General features: G+C 49.7%; 1 protein-coding gene across 1 annotated transcript; it reads left to right on the top strand.

Moving 5' to 3' along the window:
* Positions 1 to 1,439: 1,439 nt before the first annotated feature.
* Positions 1,440 to 13,275, top strand: IGFBPL1 (insulin like growth factor binding protein like 1; the record flags this gene model as incomplete). The annotated part of the gene is made up of 4 exons (XM_079707255.1): positions 1,440 to 1,887; positions 10,629 to 10,738; positions 11,378 to 11,494; positions 13,126 to 13,275. 4 exons carry the CDS (start codon positions 1,440 to 1,442, stop codon positions 13,273 to 13,275), a joined length of 825 nt encoding a protein of 274 aa, XP_079563381.1.
* Between the last annotated feature and the right edge of the window lie 6,949 nt (positions 13,276 to 20,224).

Below are 20,224 nucleotides of genomic sequence, written 5' to 3'. Positions count from 1 at the left end.
GCTGGCCCTGCTCTGACCACTACATAAAGTGGCCTCTTCAGGGGCTCCTTTTGGGAATAAGGACATCTCCTGAAAGCTGCAAACTGGAAAGGAACTTGAAAAGCAAAATGGATATCACACAAGAGTACTGTAGCTGGTCTTCCCAGACTCTAAGAGGCTTCCTCCATCTCTAGAAATTCAGAAAATAAAGAAAACAGCACAGGGCAAATGAAGGCTAGGGGGTGAAGGCATGAAAAGCCACTCGTAAAGTCTGGTCAACAAGTCCTTCCTTCCATCCAGTGTCTTCATTTGTCCACACATTGAACTCCAGCAATCAAGACTCCCTTGGGTTTCTTGTCTGGGACCCCTGCCAGGACTGGGCCATGGACGGGGTGCAGAGTCTGACTCTGCGCAAGCACAGGGGCCACAGGAATAAAAATCTGACTGAAAGAACCTGTTCCACTGCGTCTTCCCAAAACGCACACCCCACTATGCCACAGATACGCTGCCGCTTGTGCTCCAGGACATTGGAGCATTATTTGCAGTAGCAAAAGTACTGAAAACAACTGGTTAAATAACTACGTTTTTGTGCAGTTAAACACTTTGCAAAGTTAAAATGTCCAAGGACAATCCAAAATGTATCACCATCTCATCACAGCCAAAGTCACTGCTGACTTTGAGATGCACCATGACTTTATGTAGCATTATGGCGGAAGAAAGCCAGTTAAACTCCATTCCATTGATTGTATTTACAAGACGGTCAGTTTCACAGATGGTAAGAGGTGGGGAAACTATGGGAAATACCGTGGGTAGAAAAACCAAGTGCAGAGTAATATGTAGAGCATGCTTTTGTGTGTGTGTGTGTGTGTTTAAAGGGAGGGGCCATGCAATCATACGTGGTTTTATAAACATACAAAATTCCTGGTAAGATACCCAAGAACGTGATAAAAGGTGTAGTCTCTTGAAGCTGGGGGGTGGAATACTGAGTCATAGGGTGGAAGGGAAGCCCTCATTTCATAGTTACATCCATTTGTAAACTTTGAAATTTTAAACTATATATTCCCTTTTTAAAATAAAACTTAGAAAACTACTAAATGCAAAATAAAAGAGCGCATCCTTCTGGATTAAGTGGAATAGTACTTGGAGCTAGCCTCGGATCCGGAGACCGTACATCCAATCATTGCTCTACCAGAGCGACCTCGGGCAAGTTCCCGCCCCGACTGGGTCTCCAAGAGCCCATTGGTTGTCGGAGAGCGGGTCTCAGAACACCCCTCCAGCTCGGAACCCGGGCCGGGCCAGGAGCCTACCGGGACGCGCTAGGCCGGGGCCGAGCAGCCGAGTGCGGGAGCCCCGCGGTGCAGGCCCGGCCAATCAGCGACCGCGAGGCGGGCGGGGTGGAGGCGCCGCGCTCGCTGAGCGGAGCTCCAGGCAGAGGCGCCACTGCCGTCCCAGAGCGGACCATGCCACGCTCACCTGTGCTCTTCCTGCTGCTCCTTCTGCTGCAGCCGCAGCCGGCACCCGGCCTCGGGCTCCGCGGCGCGGGCGTCCAGAGCCCCGAGTGCAATCCGTGCCGGCCGGAGCGCTGTCCCGAGCCCGCGCGCTGCCCCGCGCCCAGCATCGCGGCGCGCGACGAGTGCGGCTGCTGCGCGCGCTGCCTGGGCGCCGAGGGCGCGAGCTGCGGGGGGTGGGCCGGTGTGCGTTGCGGCCCCGGGCTGGTGTGCGCGAGCCGCGCCGCGGGGGCCGGCCCCGAGGGCACTGGGCTCTGCGTGTGCGCGCAGCGCGGCGCCGTCTGCGGCTCCGACGGCCGCTCGTACCCCAGCGTTTGCGCGCTGCGCCTGCGCGCCCGGCAGGTGCCCCGCGCGCACCCCGGCCACCTGCACAAGGCGCGGGACGGACCCTGCGAATTTGGTGAGTCCGGCTTCTGCCCTGCACTGCTGGGGCGGGTAAAGAAAGAGGGACCCCGACCCTCTGGGCTGTGGGGTGAAGGATGACCCCGTGCACCGCGATGGACAGCACTGCACAGGCCTCAGTTTTCCCTCGGGTCAGTTTTTCCTTACCTGGCCAGTTACTTAAGGAGGCCGGGGCAGGAATCCACATCCGGTACCCTTCTTTACCAAACCCATGGAGACACCAGCCACCGAGTTGGTCGTAATTTTGATGAGCCTGCTGTCCCTTTTGGTACTTAAGTAATTGCTGGTAGTTATTTTCAGGCCTGGCATGTTTGCCTCCAGGAGACTGGGAGTTTGGGGAGCAGGGTGTTCCTACTGGGTCCAAATCCCTGGGGTCCGGCCTTACCTGGCGGGAGGTAGGTTGTTTGAATGAAGAGGGAGGGCAAATGAAGATGCTGGAGGAGGGGGAGCTAGAGCTCCAGACTGGGACTCAGGAGTCAGGGGATCAGAGCACCAGGACTCAGTGAGTGTAGGGTGGGGCCCTGCTGGGAGTCTTGAGGAAGCCCCCACACAGGACAGGTAAGACCTTGGGAGACCTAAGCTCTGAAAAGATTATGGTGCCATCAGGGGCAGACCCAGGTTTTGTGAGGCTAAGGCTTATATAATTTGGAGGGTCCCACTTTAAGTAAAGTAATGGAAGATGATTAATTGCTTGGGACCTAGAAACATAAGCTTCATTCACATCACAATAAAACCATCTTTGGGTGCCATCTTTGCTCACCCTCTATATGTAATTTTTAAAAAATCAAACAGAAATAAACCAAAATATCAGTATAGGGATGCCCAGCAAAGCACCCTGCTGGCCCATTAGGTTTTGGAGAAAAGCCCCTTGTCTAGGCTGCCTGGAGGGGCCAGTGGCAAGTTTAGGTGAGCTTGTGGCAGGAGAGTCCCAAGGAGCCCCAGCTTGGGGTTCTGGCCTGGGACTGGAGACCAAGTCCAGACCTAAATGTTTCAGTCAGTGTAATGACTTCAGCTCCAACAAGGAAGCCTTAAGGGTGGGTGGGGGGTGGGGGCGGCCTTTTCCAGCCTTGGGAAATTTCTAGTATTATTTCCCCACAAGCATCCCAGTTAGATGCCCTCAAGTCCAGGAGACCCAACGGGTTGTTGGAGATAAGGCAAGAAGGCCCCTGTCCCTGGAAACTTGGAAATAATGTGCTGCCCACTGGGGGATCTGAGGCAGCCCCAAAGCACAGGAAGGTCACCGCTGGCTGTTCCTGGTTGGGGCTGCAGTGGAGGAGAGAGCTGGCTGGTGTTTCCCTGGCTGCAGCCTTGGGCTGGTTCCTTCCAGGGGCTGTGTCAGCCCCTGTGGAGCCACTGTAGAGGTTCCTCCACTTCAAACCTTTGTTTCTGCCCTGTAGCATTTAAACAGTCCTGTCTCCTTTCTTCTTGTTCCTGTCTCCCCCTTTTACAATCTGCTTTCCTCAGCAGTTAATTCACAGGCAGGTCTCTTTGTTTCCAGACAGGTAACACTTTCACTTCACATGCAGGAGACATGAGAAATGCTGACCAGGTCCCCAGACTCTAACTGGTGCTGATGGTCTCAGATGATTCCTCCCTGGGCTGGTATTCTGTTCCTAAGAGACAGCTGCCTTGAAGGCATTTAGACCAAATCTGCTGTTATGCAGAGGAAACTGAGACCCATGGGGCAGGGGACTCATCCAGGGTGATCTGTAAAGCCTGGCTAGCTTCCGGGTCCCCGGCACCCTATTCAGTACTGTTTCAGGACAGGACTTGATAGTGTTAAGTCAGGCAGGTGGCCGTTGTCATGGTTACCAGAGTGCAGCCAGATGGCAGATGGAAGCCCCATACCCCTAATTCATTGAAAATTACCAAATGACAAGTAAATGTGACAGCCCCTCCACTCTGATCTGTGGGCTCTGAGCCCACCCCAGGCACAGGCCCTGCGAGTAAAGATGTTCACGGGGCCAAACAGAGGCAATTCAGAAGCTGCTCTTAATGATCCCATTAGTGACAGGCGTCGGGCCTCCCCAGAATTTTGCTCTCCTTCCCTACCAGCGATTGTGTCATCAGCCACTATCCAGACCCCGGCACTGTTTTCCCATCTCGTTTTGTCCTGAAATGTTTGTGTGGCCCCCCTGCCCTTGTGTCCTGGTGAAGCATGAAGGTGTGGACGGAGGATCTTTTCCAGCCAGGGAAGGCAGCACCTCATTCTGTGCTGCCCTCAAGCCATCCTTTATCCAGATGACTTGGCAGGAGCACTTTTTAACAATGCCCCTGGGGACCTCGCTTGAAGGGAAACAAGACTGAGTCAGAGCAGCAGCTGTTCTGCTTCAATATTGGTAATAAAATCACCCCTCCTCAGTCCTCACCTGTGCCTTCAATAAGCAAGCACCTGACTTTAACGGAATGAGGCCTCCGTAAATATTAGGTTCCCGCAGTGTGGGAAGTGTTCTTACCCATGCCTCTGAGGGGCATTTGGAAACAGTTTTCAGGCTTAAATTCTGACCTTTCCTCCTACTCTCTGAAACGCCCCAAAATGCTAATAATGAGAGTAATCCTTTGATCAACACACATATATTGAAGACCCACTGTGTTCCCACATAAGAATAATTCTTTGCTGTTGGAAATCGCTTTTGCATTCCATCTTTTTCCTTGATTTTTACAACTACCCTGGCCCGGTCTCACTCCCATTTAATAGAAGGGCAAACTGAAGCAGGCAGAAGAGAATTCCCTGGAGCCACATGGCTAGTTCCCAGCTGAGGTGGGGCTCCAGCCTGAGTTTTCCTGGCTGTTTTCAGATGGGGCCATGCACCTCTAGCCCTCTGGCAACCTGATTAGGAAGGTGCTGCAAATTGGCTACCCTTGAATCTTCAGGGTTTCTCAGTCTGAATCCACCTTCCTTTTTTCCCCCAAGGCTTGTTGCTGGTTCCTCTGTTTAGCACCAGGTGATGGCTCCTGAGAGGAACAGGTATAGCTTCACAGAAGGGGAGGCATCTGAGAGGAGCCTTGAAGGATGGGTAGAAAATTCCTGGGTTGAGAAGGGGGGATGGGGAGGCACAGCATGAACGAATACAAGGAGGTAGGAGATCCTGGGGCGAGTGTCAACAGTGGACCCGTGGGCAGTACCCAGTGGGATGGTTGACAGAGGAGATGATACCCAGAGTAGTCTGGGGCAGGCTTATTGCAGGCCTTAAGTGCCATGCTGCAGGGTGACGCTTCATTCTGTACTGAGTTATTAGTTCCATTTCTCAACAGTAAGGTGGCATGGCGTTGTTGTTACTGTCATTATCAGTAACAATACTGTAATTGTTATTGTTATCATTACTTTAAAAGGCTGCTTTGGGGGAATTCCCTGGTGGTCCAGTGGTTAGGACTCCACACTTCCACTGCAGGGGGCATGGGTTCAATCCCTGTTCCGGGAACTAAGATCCTGCATACCACGCAGCCAAAAATAAATAAAATAAAATAAGAGGCTGCTTTGTTCCATGTATGCACCCTGACTGTTTGCTAGCATTGGGAGGAGGTTGGGATCCTGCAGAAAGCAGGTTGAGGTCGTGTTTTTGAATCCTGCATTAAATAGGAATGGGGTCCCGTGCCAGTACCCGTGGGGGCACTGAGCCCCTGAAGCTTCAGTGAGCTCTCAAGATCCAAAATCTTAGAAAATTCGCCTCGGTTGAAATTCCAGCTGCACTTAGAAACCTCAGTCTGTGCAAGGCGTGTGTTACCAGGTAACCAGGAGAGGCAGCGAATACCACTTTGTGAGAGGGACAAAGAAGGGGGGGCCTCGTGCTCAAAAGCCTTTCATGCCGAGGGAGGGGGCTTGAGGCATAGGCTGCAGGGAGTCGGATTAAGCTGTTTCTGGTTCCACATCCTCACGTTGACTATTAGCATAAATTATCAGGGCTGTTCAGTGTGTTGATTATTGAAGTCTTTGGTTGTGTGCTTTTTTCATACGAGCAGATGGGTTCCTGGCGGATGACTTTTGATATTCTTTCCTTCCCGAGCACCATTAACTTTAAAGAGATCTCAGAGGCATTAAGGAAGATCTTTCATTCCAGCCATCAAAGACACTCAGTTGACGGGGTTGGGGGACAGATCCCCACACACTTAGCAATATCGATCCCTTTTATTTGTATAGATCCACACGGTTAATAGCACAGTTACATTCATTCTCTCTCTTCACCCCGGAGGATGTAGGGCCACAGTCATTATCCTCATTTGCAGATAAGGAGGAAATTGTTAGCAACTTGCCCAATGGTTAGTGACCAGGCCCCCGGGCATTTGAGTTTCCCTTGGTGCTATTTGGCCCACCCCCAGTGCCCACCTGGGTGACTACTCTGTTACCTGATGGGTGGGTTTGTGCCATCCTAGCATTTCCAGGGCTGTTGCTGACATAAGCAGAAGGAAACAAGTGTTTAGCAAGGAAGAACTAAGGAGACAAAGCTGGCACATTCACAGACCGGGCTGACCAGACACCATCCTCCCTCCTGAAAGCCACATGACTCTTGCCAAAGGCAGGTAGAAAGGAGAGCCCTGGCTCTTCCAGGAGTGTGGCAGCTCGGGCAGCAGTAAGGTGAGAGGCTGTGCCCCAGGCTCGCCAGAGTGAGGGCTATGGGCCACAGCCTCTGGAGCCTTCAGGCAGGGCCCGACCGATAGGCCCACTCACCAGAGGTCAATAGAGGGTCTTGAGCAGGCAAGGCATCTTCGAGGAGACTACCCTTTGGGGTAGCACAACCTGCGGAGTCCTCAGGTCCCTCCGTGGAAGCCTTTTACAGTTGGCAAGAGGTCTTGTTACTGTCCTCACAACAGCCTATGTAGAGGGCAGTGGAGAGAATGGACTCTTGTGCCCATTTTAAAGAAGAAACTGGAGTGTGGCAGAGACAGGATTGAACCTGCCTGTGGTAGTCATATGTGGAGGACCCCAGCGCCACACTCAAATGAGCCCTTGGGGACAGTAAGACTGGGAATGTCCTGCCAGGGTTAAGGACACATTGCCCATTTAATGGTATCTTCACAAGAGCTGTTCCCTGGGGTGATTATGGAGAGTTTCATTTCTGTGCAGAGAAGAGTAAACATAGCAGGCCTGAGACTGTTATCCTTAGAAAGCCCTGCTGGCGAGGTTGACCCTTGGCTGGTGTCTGAGAATTTGGATGTGGGGAGGCTTCCCACCGTTTCCAGAGCTGATAAGAGTAGCTCACAGTACAAACAGCATGGTTTATGCTGCACACCTGCTTTACTTCTGGGAGTCTGGAAGTTTGGTACGTAGGAGGCAGAGGCTGGGGGACTGGACCCCAATAAAAACCCTGGGCACTGAATGTCTAGTGAGCTTCCCTAGTAGAGGGCATGCCACACGTGTTGTCACAAGTCGTTGCTGGGGAATTAGGCACGTCCTGTGTGATTCCACTGGGAGAGGCTCCTCAAAGTGTGCTCCTGGCTTCCCAGGTCTTTGCCCCATGAGCCTCTTTTTCCTCTGCTGAGTTGCTTTGTTTCTGTTTGTTGTAATAAATCCCAGCTGTGAATAAACTGTGCCGAGTCCTGTGAGTCCTTGTAGCAAATCATTGATCCTGGGACTTATCTTGGGGGCCCCCAACACAATCCCTAAGGAACTCTTTCTTATTCTGGAGTGGAGTCCATATGGCTAACAAATGTTTCACTTTAAAAATCCATGTGGAATTAATGGAATCAGCGTGCCTGGGTTTGCATCTTCACTCCTCTAGGTGCTTCACCTTTCTGAGCCTTGGGTTTCTCATCTGTAAAGTGGGGCTAAAAGCACCTACTTCACAGGGCTGGTGTGAGGATGAAAGGCGTAGCAGACATGGAAGTGTCATTTCAGGAGAAGGCAGGATGGTGTGGGACAGAGCTCAGAGCTAGACCGCCGGGCTCATAGCCTCACCCTGCTATTTAAGGCTGGGTAACCCTGGCTAGCTCCTCCATCTGGCAGCTGGGGAGATTGCTGGAAGGATTGAATGGCTTAAGCCTGTAAGCAGAAGGGTGATATTATTACCATTAATACTATCATGATAATGATGACTGATTGTAAAGAGCTATTATGGATAAAAGTATTTTAAATTTAAAGTCAGATGTTAAAATTAAAAACAGATTAAGCAACATGAGGACATTTTTCAAGATAACTGAACAATGCTATATCTTGGGTATGGTGGTGGTTACACGGCCTATGCATTTGTCAAAACTTAGAACTGTATACTAGAAGGAATGAATGTACTGTATGTACATTTAAAAAGAAATCAAAATTTGAACGTCACTTTATCACCAAAAGCAGGGGGCTCTTTTGGAAAAGAAGTGCTATTTTCTGCCTTGAAATTAGTAGCAAAGGCAGTATTTCCAAGATGGTCTTTCTTAATTGTAGTTATGGAAAAAGGGAAATGCAAAGAGAGAGAAAGATGAAATGTGATTTACTGGCTTATTTATTTAGGCCTGAAAGGGATTGATGAAATCTCATTTAAAATTTATGACTCTACATGAAAGAAAGTAAAACATGTTGATTGAGTGTCCCTTTGGAATCTACTGAGGGCTTTGGAATAAGATGCAGTTCTGATTGTTCCCACAGCGAGCCATTTGACGACTGGTTTGGGCTCCAAAGGACGTAATGCTGGCAGGAGGATGTGAATAAATTAGACATTCTTTGTCGTCCATTGCAGATGGGGCTCCGCCAGAGAGCAGCGGTGCTGTGGTTCTTTGTAGCGGTCAGCAGGTGGCTGGGTCACGTTGGGCAATGTTAGAAGCCTAGAACCTTATTTCATTCAGGGAACTGGCTACACTCGGGGCTGTGGGTAGCAGTGTGGTGCTTGGAGGGCGTTCAATTGGTCACAGCTGAAGGAGTGAGCTGATCAGGCTGAGGGGGAAGAAAGCAGCCTGGTGGTGAGGAGGGCAGGGTCTATATTCAACTCACTGGAAGCCATTTGAGGCACCCAGGGTGCTGTGGGGCTCCTGAGGGCACCCCTGAGATCAACAGGTGGGAGTTACAGGAGGTGGGTTTTAGCTCCAGGTGAGAACAAGCTTTCTTACCAGCAGAGCCAAGGACAGAAGGACCTGGCTTCATAGGTAGTGAGCTCTCCATCACTGGGGGCATGCAAGTGAAGACTAGATGAGCCCGTCACAGACAGTCAGGCACATACTCTTGGGGAGTTGGGCCCCTCCAGTTTGAGACTCCATAGCTCTAAGACTCTTTTCCAGAGATTTTTTGGCACCAGTTTGACAGGGTCTGCTTCCCAGTCAGTCTGGAGGGGCCAGGCCAGTCTCATTTCTGCGCCCCTTCACTCCTTCCCTCCATGCTCTTGCTCCAGCCTTTTGTCTCTCTCCCTTTGTTCTCCTTTTTCATTGCAGCCCCACCTAATTGGGCTAGGGCCCTTTCCCTCTCCAAGGCTGGCCTGTGGAGGGCTGCAGGGATGTCCATGAGTCCCCAGGTGAAACCCCAAGAGTCGTGAACTCTGCATTTTGATGGCCCAAGGGTGAATGTGTTTGCTCTTTTGTCATGGGTTTCTTCGCGGAGTCATCTGTTTAACAGGCCTACCCTGCCCCCAACTTGCATATTGTGTTAACTCAGACCCTCAGTTTCACACTCATCACGTGGTAAGATCAGCTCAACAGCCCTGTGAAGCAGGGGGTATTATCCCCATCTTACAGACAGCAAACCTGAGCAGAGAGCATACTCCTCACCAAGCCTCCACACTGCGCCTTGCCCAAGACCCCACGGGGCCAGCTGCGAGGGTGGGTCTGTGAGACGAGATGAAGCACCTGCACTGCAAGGCAGGCTGGGTTTCAGCAAGTCAAAGGGGGCAGACGCCCTGGTCCTGGACTAGGACACACCCCCAGGCCCTCAGGATGGGGAGCTGGGGGTGCACTCCACGTAGAGGGAAGGCAGGGCAGGGCAGGGCAGGGCAGGCAGGTACACTGAGGGCCAGACGGAGGGCCTGAAAGCTGAAGCAGTTGGACTTGATTCTTTTAGTTCCAGTGTGAGCAGAGCAGATGCCAGACACAGGGAGAAGGGCAGAGAGTGGAGTATCAGCTAAGAATGTCTAACTCAAATGCCACATGCTCTCCTGTCCCACACCCAGCGAGCCCACACCCGCCCTGTCCTTTCTGTAGCATGCTGGCAGACTAGCACCACATTGCTGGATTCCCTGATTACCTTTCTCCATGCAGCGAGGCTCGGTGTCCATGCCTGCAGTTTTGCCCTCGGGGATGGGGATGAGGAGGTGTGTGGAGCCTGTGATATGCAAATGAGCATCTTGAACCGCAGGGGGTCTCAGCAGGGAGTGAGGGCAGCTGTTCTGCGTGGCGTTATTCTTTGAAATGCTCTCCATGCGGAAGGAGAAAAGCCCATCTGGTAGAAGACTCTGCCGTGGGTGAAGTGACACCAGCCCCTCCCGGAGCCTGGCACACAGTTGAGCTGTAAGCAGATGGCAGCTGGGGTTCTGGAAGGGATCCTGGGAAGCAGTGTGATGAGACCACAGACAGACATGCTGGGCGACTTTGAGAAGTCGCCTTTCCTCTCTGGATCCCTGTTTTCCTGTTGGTAGAACAAAGGCAATGTAGGAGGAAACAAGTAGGCATCCTTCCAGGTCTAAGAAAACTCTCTTCTATGATTCCTTGCCTATGAGTGTGTCCTTTCTGTGGGGAGCTCTCATCTGCCCCAACATGCTCTCTGCAGGCACGGTATCTTAGATGTGGGGGGCTTGATCAGGGTCAAGGCTGTCTTCCCTTGTCTTCTTCTCCCAGCTCCTGTGGTCATCACTCCACCCCGGAGTGTTCACAATGTCACCGGGGCACAGGCGTCCCTGTCCTGTGAGGTGAGAGCTGTGCCTGCCCCAGTTGTCACATGGAGGAAGGTATTTATATCCAAGAACTTCTGTGTGTGTGTGTGTGTTTGGGGGGGGGGGGTATAAATGTTTTTTAAGGGTGTGTGTGTTTATATGTGAATTGGAGGATTAAAAAAAAACTTATGTTCCACTCCTCTGCCTCCAGACTTACGCCTCAAAACTTTTACCCCAAACCTCTCCCCAGAGAAGGGGTGTTGCTATTTGCTCCCTCTGCCACTTAGCTGTCCAGGAAGTTCTGCTGTTTATCTAGCCTAGGTCAGCTGGGATGAAGTTAGAGCTTCCTTCACTGGATCTGGGTTTTAGAAAGACTTGGCTGGTGGCAAATGACCCAATCCTATTCCAAAACTAGATCTTTCTGTAGTTCGGTTTTTGAGAGACTGGCATATGTTGTCCCCTTATCTCAACAGCCCTGAGAAAGGCAATGAGATTCTGATAGTGGTGGTGTCTACATCTTCGCAGTCCAGCAGGGGGCACTATCTGTACATACATTTAGGCTTAGGAAGAAACTGGCATTTAATAGGAGTAAGAGATACTAGGGTCTCAGCCTTCAAGTCAGCAGGAGGGTGAAGACAACGAGGGTGTCTGTGGGGTGGTCCTTATCCAGAAATGCTTTTTCTAAATCACTCCTGGTTTTTCTGTCCTCTGTAGGTCACACGGTCTCCTGAGGGCACCCAGGTGCTGAAGGACCTGCCTGGGGACCACGTGAATATAGCTGTCCAGGTGCAAGGGGGCCCTTCTGACCATGCAGCCACGGCCTGGGTTTTGGTGAGTATCTCATTTGTTTAGGATTATTGGCTATTATTGACTGGCCCTTATAAAGCACCTTTTATATTTCTATAACGTGTTACACCTTTCAAATACTCTGATCCATTTCTCCTTGGACCCTACAGTAACTGAGAGGAAAGCAGGGCAGGTAGTATAACCCCTGAGAGCAGAAGTGATCTTCAGAGGTAGGCAGAATCATGGCCCTGGAAAGATGTTTATGTGCTAATCCTTGGAACTGGTGGATATGGTATGTTGTGTGGGAAGAGGGGAATAAGGATGGAATTAAAGTTGTTAACCAGCTAACTTTAATAAGTTTATCCTGGGTTATCTGGGTGGACCCGATATAATCACAGGAGTCCTTTAAACGTGGAAGAGGGAGGCAGGAGAGAGAGCCAGAGAGATGGCAGTGTCAGAAGACATGAACTACTGTTGCTGGCTTTGAAGATGCAAGAGGGGGCCACAGGCCAAGGACTGCAGGCAGCCTCTAGAATGCTTCTCTTAGGGCTTCTAGAAAGAAGGCAACCCTGCTGATACCTTGGGTTTAGCCCACTGAGACCCATTCGGACTTCTGACCTCAAGAACTGTAGATAATAAATTTGTGTTGTCTTAAGCCATTAAACGTGTGGTCATTTGCAACAGCAGCCATAGGAAGCTAATACACTTGCCTGAGACCACATGGCTGATAAAGAGGGAAGATGGCAGATTCGCATCCTCCTCCAGGGCTCTTCTATGCCACGTGTGGCAGTTTGGCTGAGAAGAGGGAACGCCCTGTGTTTGAAAGGGCGATGGAGTGACGAGATGGGGGCCCTCGTGGGGCTAGTTACCCTACCTCTCAGAGCTTCAGTGTCCACAACCATAAAAAGAGGGCCTTGGACTGGACTATGTCCAGTGACCCTAACAGTCTGTGACTTACCTGTGAGTCTCCTGTAATGTGAGGATAACGATGCTCCGCCTTCAGCCACCATGCGATCAAAATGAGATGGGGTGCACAAACCCTCTCCAGTCTGTAGTGACTCACAGTTGAGAGAAGCTGTTATGACGAGAGAAAGTAAGAGGAGGGAGCTGCCGTGGATCTCCTCTGCAGGGGCGTGAGACGGGCTCTTGAGGGTGTCCTCCTCATTCCACCCCCATCTCGGCCAGCGTGGGCAACTTCTCCACCCAGCTCAGAGACTCAGAATGCAGTTGGGTCCATGGCTTTTTCACATCAAGCATATTCCACCCCCACCCCCCCTTTTATTACAAGGAGAGGTGGGGGAAGGTTGTCTCTGGTGTTATTTTGTAAAGGCTGCCTCCATTGGGAGCATTTGTGGGCTATTCTGTGGTCAGTAGAGTTTTGTTCTTTTAGTTTGCAGTATTTTCCTTGGAATCTATACCTATCACCTTCAATAAAAGGACCAGGTAGCTCACAGTAAAAGGCAGAAATGCAGAGGAAATATTAAAATGAGAGCCAGGATAGAGAGGGTACTGAGAAGGAAGTTTAACTCTTTCTCGGCAGCCAAGGCAAGAAGAGAAAGAGAGGGTGAGCTCTGTCTTATTTTGAAAAGGAGTAAGTGTTCAGAATCATTAAGAACTAAATAAGTGATTTTGCTGTGCCATATATGACTGTACAAACTTGCCTGTTTAACTTCTAGATCAACCCTCTGAGGAAGGAAGACGAGGGGGTGTACCAGTGCCATTCAGCCAACGCGGTCGGGGAGGCCCAGTCGCACGGCACAGTCACCGTGGTGGATCGGAGCCAGTACAGAGCCGCCCGCTTCCCGGGTCCAGATGACCACATGTGAGGGGGTAATGTGCATGTTCCAAGTCATCTGCAGTATTTGTACACCTGTGTCACGGGAGATTGAGATGAATCATAAGATGCATAATAAATAAGAAGAAAAATACATGAATCAAGGAAATCAGAGAAATGCAAACCAAGAGTAGGAACATATTACAAAATTGGCAGGTAGACCCTGTGGTATGTTCTACACACGTATCACACTGGGCTTCCCACTAGCATGCAAAGTCAAGAGCTGTGTTATGAGTGTCCATCAGGTGAAAAAGACCACCTATTTTTTTCTATTTCTCCAAGTCCGCCCAGTGAGGGTGCTAAGAGAGCAGACGTGGTCACTATGACAGCACCCAGGTGAAAACACGCCCGCAAAGAAGACAGTCTGAGCTTCATGGGTCTATTCCCAGGTTCTTCCTTGTCTGTAGCTCTGCAAGTAGTTAGAGCTTCTAGAAACAGGGAGGAAAATGTAAGGTGTAAAATCGTCAAATAGGAATTCAGTGAGGAGATGGCTCTTAAAGTTGCCCTCCTGATACTTAACTTTTAGTTTTTTATATATGTGTATAGTTATATATATGTATCAAAAAGTCAAGTATCGAGATTTTTGTCCTGTACACTTGTATGTATACTTCTGTATGTACATATGTGTATGTATGTTTCATGTTTTAAATATATGTATAATTTATAAGTACATATATTTATATTTTAAAAACAGAAATGATACCAGGGTATGAATATAGTCTATTATAAATGAGTTTTCAAAGGGGTCACAAAGAGCCATGGAATTTTTGTTTGTTTGTTTGTTTGTTTTTTGCGGTACGCGGGCCTCTCACTGTTGTGGCCTCTTCCGTTGCGGAGCACAGACTCCGGACCCACAGGCTCAGCGGCCATGGCTCACGGGCCCAGCCGCTCCGCGGCATGTGGGAACTTCCCGGACCGGGGCACGAACCCATGTTCCCTGCATCGGCAGGCGGACTCTCAACCACTACGCCACCAGGGAAGCCCAGAGCCATGGAATTTTAATACCATTGCCACAGCCCAGTCTGTGAGTTCCCTCTACAACATGCAGAATTGGCTGGCTATTGCTTGCATACCTCCAGGGACACAGAGCTCACTACCACCAAACCACCATCTGTGGATTTTTCCAATAGTTGAAAGCTCTTCTGCATATTAAGCTGGAACCTGCCTCCCTGAAATGCCCATCCATTGGCCTTACATGTATTTCCTAGACCCCCACAGGCATCTCTGCTCCCCACCAGCACCACTCCTGGTTGGGGAGAGATTTAAATTTAGGGGCATTTCCTCCACCTTCCATCTAACACATAGTTGACTATGACAGAGCAGGCTTTTTTTCTCTAATTCTTTTCCCTCTTTTCTTCCAGGGTCTTAGAAACATTGATTACAGGATGATGGAAAAGTCAAGTCATGGATCTTTTTTGCTTTGTGAAGAATTGGAAGAACTGTGTTTGTAGATAACCACTTTTGTATGTTTTTAAAAATTAGATGCAAACTAGATTCGTATGCAGATGTAGTTTTTAGCAGGGCAAACATTGGGAAAACAGACTGCATGTAGCCTTTTTATACTTCTGAAATGAATAGCTCTGTGAGAATTCTTGTTTTAACTTCTCCCTCCGAGGGAAGGTCACGTTAGGTATATTTGTAATTCTAAAGAGCTGGACCGAGGCGTGTGTCAGCTGTGACTCTTTACCTCATTTGTCTAGGGCTGATTAGTGACTTAGTATGTGCTGTAGGAAGAGGGGGGAGGGTCCTGTTGTCCTCTGCCTGACCTCTCTAACTTTGTGTGACCTGGGTAGGTCCCTCCCTCTCTGGGCCTTGGTCTCTTCAGCTGTGAATGTGGTATTTGGACTGGATGTTAGCCATGTCCCTTCAAACACTGCCATCCTGGAGCAAGATGGTACTACAGAAAAAAATATGGGAAGTGTAGTCTTAGCATTCTTTTAAAAATAATATTCCCTCAAAAACAAATGCCATTGCTTCATATGAAGGTGTGGACAGCTGTTATTCCTGCTGCTTTCCCATTTTAAAGAGACTTCTTAGTCCTAGATGGAACACTTAACCAGACTCAAGGGCCCCTTGGCTGGGCATCTGGGGACCACGATGTCCACTTATTAACAAGCCCAGCATTCTCTAACCAAGCTGGCAGTGGAGACCTGGCTTTTGGACATCAAATTGTAAAAATGGGGTTAACTGCTCTCTCTGGGCTGTGGAATTAGAGTGTAGTAGAATACATTTTACTTAGAGCTGTTTTGACCTTACCCAGAAATATAGCTTGCTTTCTTTTCTTTTAATCAAGAAAGAAAAAAGGAGAATATTTAATATCTGGCCTAAAAAAATAGACCCCCTAGGTGACTAAAATTTTTTAAAATCAGAATTGGGATCTCACATGTGGATAGTTGTTAAATTTCAAGAAACACTGTCCTGTCTGTGGTCATTTTCCATTTCTGGGACGGCAGGCAGGATAAGCATTAATGTCCCTCCCCCTTTACAGATGAAGAAAACCAGGCTCCGAGAGTAAAGCGCTTGCCTGAGGCCTGAAAGCCTCTGAGAAGGACTGGAGCTGAGGGCGCCTGGTCCTCTTTGGCACCCTTTCCACTCCATGGTGCTGCTTCTCAGAAAAATCTCGTAACTATGGAAAGGAAGATGCTGCCATTTCCACAGGTTTCAGGGATTCTCCTTAAGGTCCATCTCAACTTTTAAAGCAACACTCTCAAGCCGCTCACACTGGGCATTGCATTTTGGAGTCCTTTCTGGAATTGCATTTTCTGCCTTTAAGCCTGGCTGTTCCACATCTGAAATGCTGGGGTGGCATCACCCTGACATACATAGCAGGAGGGTGGCCCAGGAATCCAGAACCATGAGGTCCATTTGGGAATTCACCCCTATCTTTCTGGGTGACCCTGAGCAAGTCCCCTTCACTTTCTGGACCTCGATTCCTCATTTGAATAAGGGAACGAAACTAGATGGGTGGTTTTCAAACTTTAAAAACATTGGAACCCCTTCTTTGAATAAAGTCAAAATTGAACCTGATCAGAAGGGAAGCTGTCCTTGTCTGTTGGAGGTTGGGCCTTCCAGGGGATCTGCTCACGTGCCCTCCCTACTCGGCTCCCCCAAACCCCACGGCAGTGATTTCAGTATCCAAGTCTGCAGTTAATTCCTCTGTGATTTGAGTGGTTGGGAGATGGCTTGGGAAGAGACTTAGTGAAACCGTGTCAGAGGAATAGGGAACTGTAGAGAAGGTAGTAGAACAACATCATGCATCTGCTAATAAGCACATTCAGCAAAATCAGTTGAATCACCTCAAATTTGCCCAGGCAAAATTGGAGAGCTGGATGTGGACCCAAAGAGCAGGGTAGATGGAGCCCCAGGGTGACAGGGCTGAGCATCAAGACTGCAGGAGGCTGGGTGTAGCATCGTAATGATGTACAAAAAATAATAATAATAAATGTTACACTGTCTGAAGTTTTCACCAAAACCAAAAAGGTAGGTTAGCATGATTGTTCCAACCTAATGACTTTTCAACTGTAAGAGCCCCAAGACCTCTCAGAGGCTAAGCGAATGTGTGCTGTGGCTTTTATCATTTGGAAACATGATGCCCTCAGAGCCTGTGTTTTCTACCCTATTTTCATAGATGTGATGATGTCACAGGACCCCTGCACTCTGAAAATAAATGTTTTTAGGGACAGTCTTTGTGGTCTCTGTCCTTGGAACGCTGCTGTAGGTGGGTCCAGGTCCCACTGATACTTCTCCATCATCCCTTATGCATCTTGCCCTTCTTTTGCTTGCACATCAACTACTGTCATCCGAATTGTCCTTATCTCTCACACCTGAGCTGTGGTTACAGTCGTACCTGGTCACCTTGCTTGCAATTTTTTTTTTTTTTTTTTGCGATACGCGGGCCTCTCACCACTGTGGCCTCTCCCATCGTGGAGCACAGTCTCCGGACACGCAGGCCCAGCGGCCACAGCTCACGGGCCCAGCCGCTTCACGACACGTGGGATCCTCCCGGACCGGGGCACGAACCCGTGTCCCCTGCATTGGCAGGCGGACTCTCAACCACTGTGCCACCAGGGAAGCCCCTTGCTTGCAATTTTTAACCAGCCCTAACTAATCATCTACTGCCAACCTGATCCTTCTAACTCACTCTGAACTGGTGTCTCCCACTGTATAAGCATTCTACTATTTAATTCATTCACTTAGATCTGCCCTCTGTTACCCCACATGCACACGGAATAGCATTCTCCAGAGGCCAGAGGGTGCAGACACTGGCAATATGAAGGTATGTGGGACCTGGGCCCTGCACTCAGGTGAGACTTGAGTGGGGATGAGTGGGACAAGGTTGCCATCCTGCCACACAGCACAAGGTGTCTGCTTTGTGATCAGAGTAGGGGGAGGTCAAGGAAGACTTCCTGGAAGAGGAGAGCCATCTGAGCTGGGGATTGAAGTGATGTGGGAGATTCCAGGCTAGGGGAGTAGCATGTAAAAGGAGCCGGGGTGGAGAAGTGCAGTGTAGTTTGTGCATGGGGAGTAGTGACCAGTTGTGGCTGAGAGCTCTAGTGGCAGGAAGCGGGGTAGTTTTTGGCCACACCCCTAACTACCATCAGAAGAGGTTGGACCTGATGCTATAAGAGGTGGGCCTGAATCTCAGTCTTCTGTTGTCAACTGGGTTATAACTAGGCTTGAGGAAGATAATCCAAAAGCTAGTGTTCAATCCCAAAGGTATCCACTTTCCACCTTAAACAAGAAAGGGTAGTTTTTAGTCAAAGTGGATTTTTTCTTCAAGTTTTAGGGTGAAATTAATCCCATGTCTTTAAAAAACATTGCCCTCTCCTCTCCCCCAGAGATGGATGCAGGAAAAATTAATAAGAACGAGCAAACCAGTTGACAGTGAACAGTCTCCTATAATAAATTTCCTCATCCCAGCCTTCGCCAGAGCCTCTTGAACATTAAATCAGAGAATGATTATTATGTGATCTTTTAATTAATTAAGGGAAACTAAAGTGCCCTGGTGTCTGCAGCTGAATAATGAATTCAGAGCGTAGGGAGCCCATCATCCAGGGCAGAAGTGGATACACTTGCCCAGGCTCAGCTCAAGCCAACACCTCTCTCCTGGAGCGTGAACTTTTTTATAGTCATGACTGCTTCTGAGTTCAGCATTGAATGCACCTGTGTCTCCTTTCACTATGGCTGTCTCTTCGTTATCCTAAATCTCCCCCATGATGTTAGGGCGTGGTTGGATGTCAGGGGAAGAGTAAAAATCATTAATTCTAGGGGATGGGAGGCAGGGAGCAGGAGCTTTTCTCATCTCCATAGGTAAATCCACCCACCACACACATCTACAGAGCACCTACTGGGCGCCAGGCACTGCTCGGTGCTGAGGGATCTACTGTTGCTCACAGCCCCCAGAGTAGCAGCCCTGGTGCAGAGAGCTGGGCCTGTCTCTGCTACTGAAGGTGCTGCAGTCATCTCTGGGGTAGAGTGGGCATTAGATTTGGAGTTGAAAGACCCGGAACCAAGGTCAAACCCTGCCATGGTCTGTGGGTCTGGGGCACTTGCCTCTACTCTAGGAGCCTTCATTTCCTCACCAGTCCAGGGAGGTCAGCATCACTGCCCTGTCCTGCTGCCCTGAGGATCCCATGCATGAATGGACATGCACCGTCCACTCTCTAGGGGATACTGAGGGCTGTGAGCTGAGTGGCAAGGACACAGGGAGTCAGATCAGACATGCTGGGGTCTGCGGGAAACACAGCCTAGTGGGACAGAATATCAGACCTGTGATGACGAACAAGAGCTGCCACAAGGCAAGACTAAAGGAAGGGTGGGTGCTATGAGCTCAAAGGGGCCAGAGATGACTTGATTGAGATGGTCAGAGAAAGCATCCTGGAGGAGGTAGGTCCCCAACAAGGCTCCAAGACAATGGGCTGAATTTGGAGAGGAAAGAAGGAAGGAGAAAGAAACAGCACGAGTAAGGCTGGAAGGTAGGAGTGAACAGCCCACAAGAGGATTAAGCTTTAAAAGCATCTTTGTAAGACACACTCTAACCATTGTGCACAACTGCAAGGAGGTGATTCTGTGTGCCAGAGCGAGCTGTCCTCCAAAACTTGAGGACAACATGGAAATGTCCCCATAACTACGTTTCCAGCTTTCCTCTGCACCTCAGTTGGGTCAGATGGTTTTTGCCAATGGCTGGGCATGGAAGCAGTGCATTCCACACCAATGCCAGGGCCTTAAGAAGTAGCTGTGCCGGGGCTTCCCTGGTGGCGCAGTGGTTGAGAGTTCGCCTGCCGATGCAGGGGACACGGGTTCGTGCCCCGGTCCGGGAGGATCCCACGTGCCGCGGAGTGGCTAGGCCCGTGAGCCATGGCCGCTGAGCCTGCGCATCCGGAGCCTGTGCTCCGCAACGGGAGAGGCCACAACAGTGAGAGGCCCGCATAACGCAAAAAAAAAAAAAAGAAGTAGCTGTGCCTTTTCTGTACTTTCTTCCCCATCTAACAGGGGACATGAGGTCTCTAAGGCCCCATGCAGCAGGTTTTCACCTGGGCCTGTGGACTCACAGGAATTCTATAGATGGCTTCATGGGGTCTATGAGCCCCTTGAAAGTGTGCCAGATTTTGTGTGGATGTGCATGTATTTATTTCTTTCTGGTGAAAAAAATTAGCTTTCACTAGCATCTCAAAGGAATACATAACATAAAAATGGTCAAGAAGTACTGTAGACAGTGGAGCCACAAGATGGAAGGAACCTGTGTTTCTGGATCTCCACATGGAGGACAAGTGCTGATTAACCACACCTGCATTAGATTATTATCTAATAAGCAAGAAATAAGGCACTGTTGTGTTGAACCCTGAAAACTTGGGGGTTTATTTGTTGTGGCAGCTAATGTTACCCTGATACATGTGGGAAGAGCATTTGGTTGGGGGCAAGAGACCTGTAATCCAGGCCAC

Source organism: Hyperoodon ampullatus, assembly GCF_949752795.1.
Source record: "Hyperoodon ampullatus genome assembly, chromosome: 6".
NCBI lineage: Eukaryota > Metazoa > Chordata > Mammalia > Artiodactyla > Ziphiidae > Hyperoodon > Hyperoodon ampullatus.
Note: the sequence above shows the minus strand (reverse complement) of the source record. Positions and strands in the feature narration are given on the sequence as shown.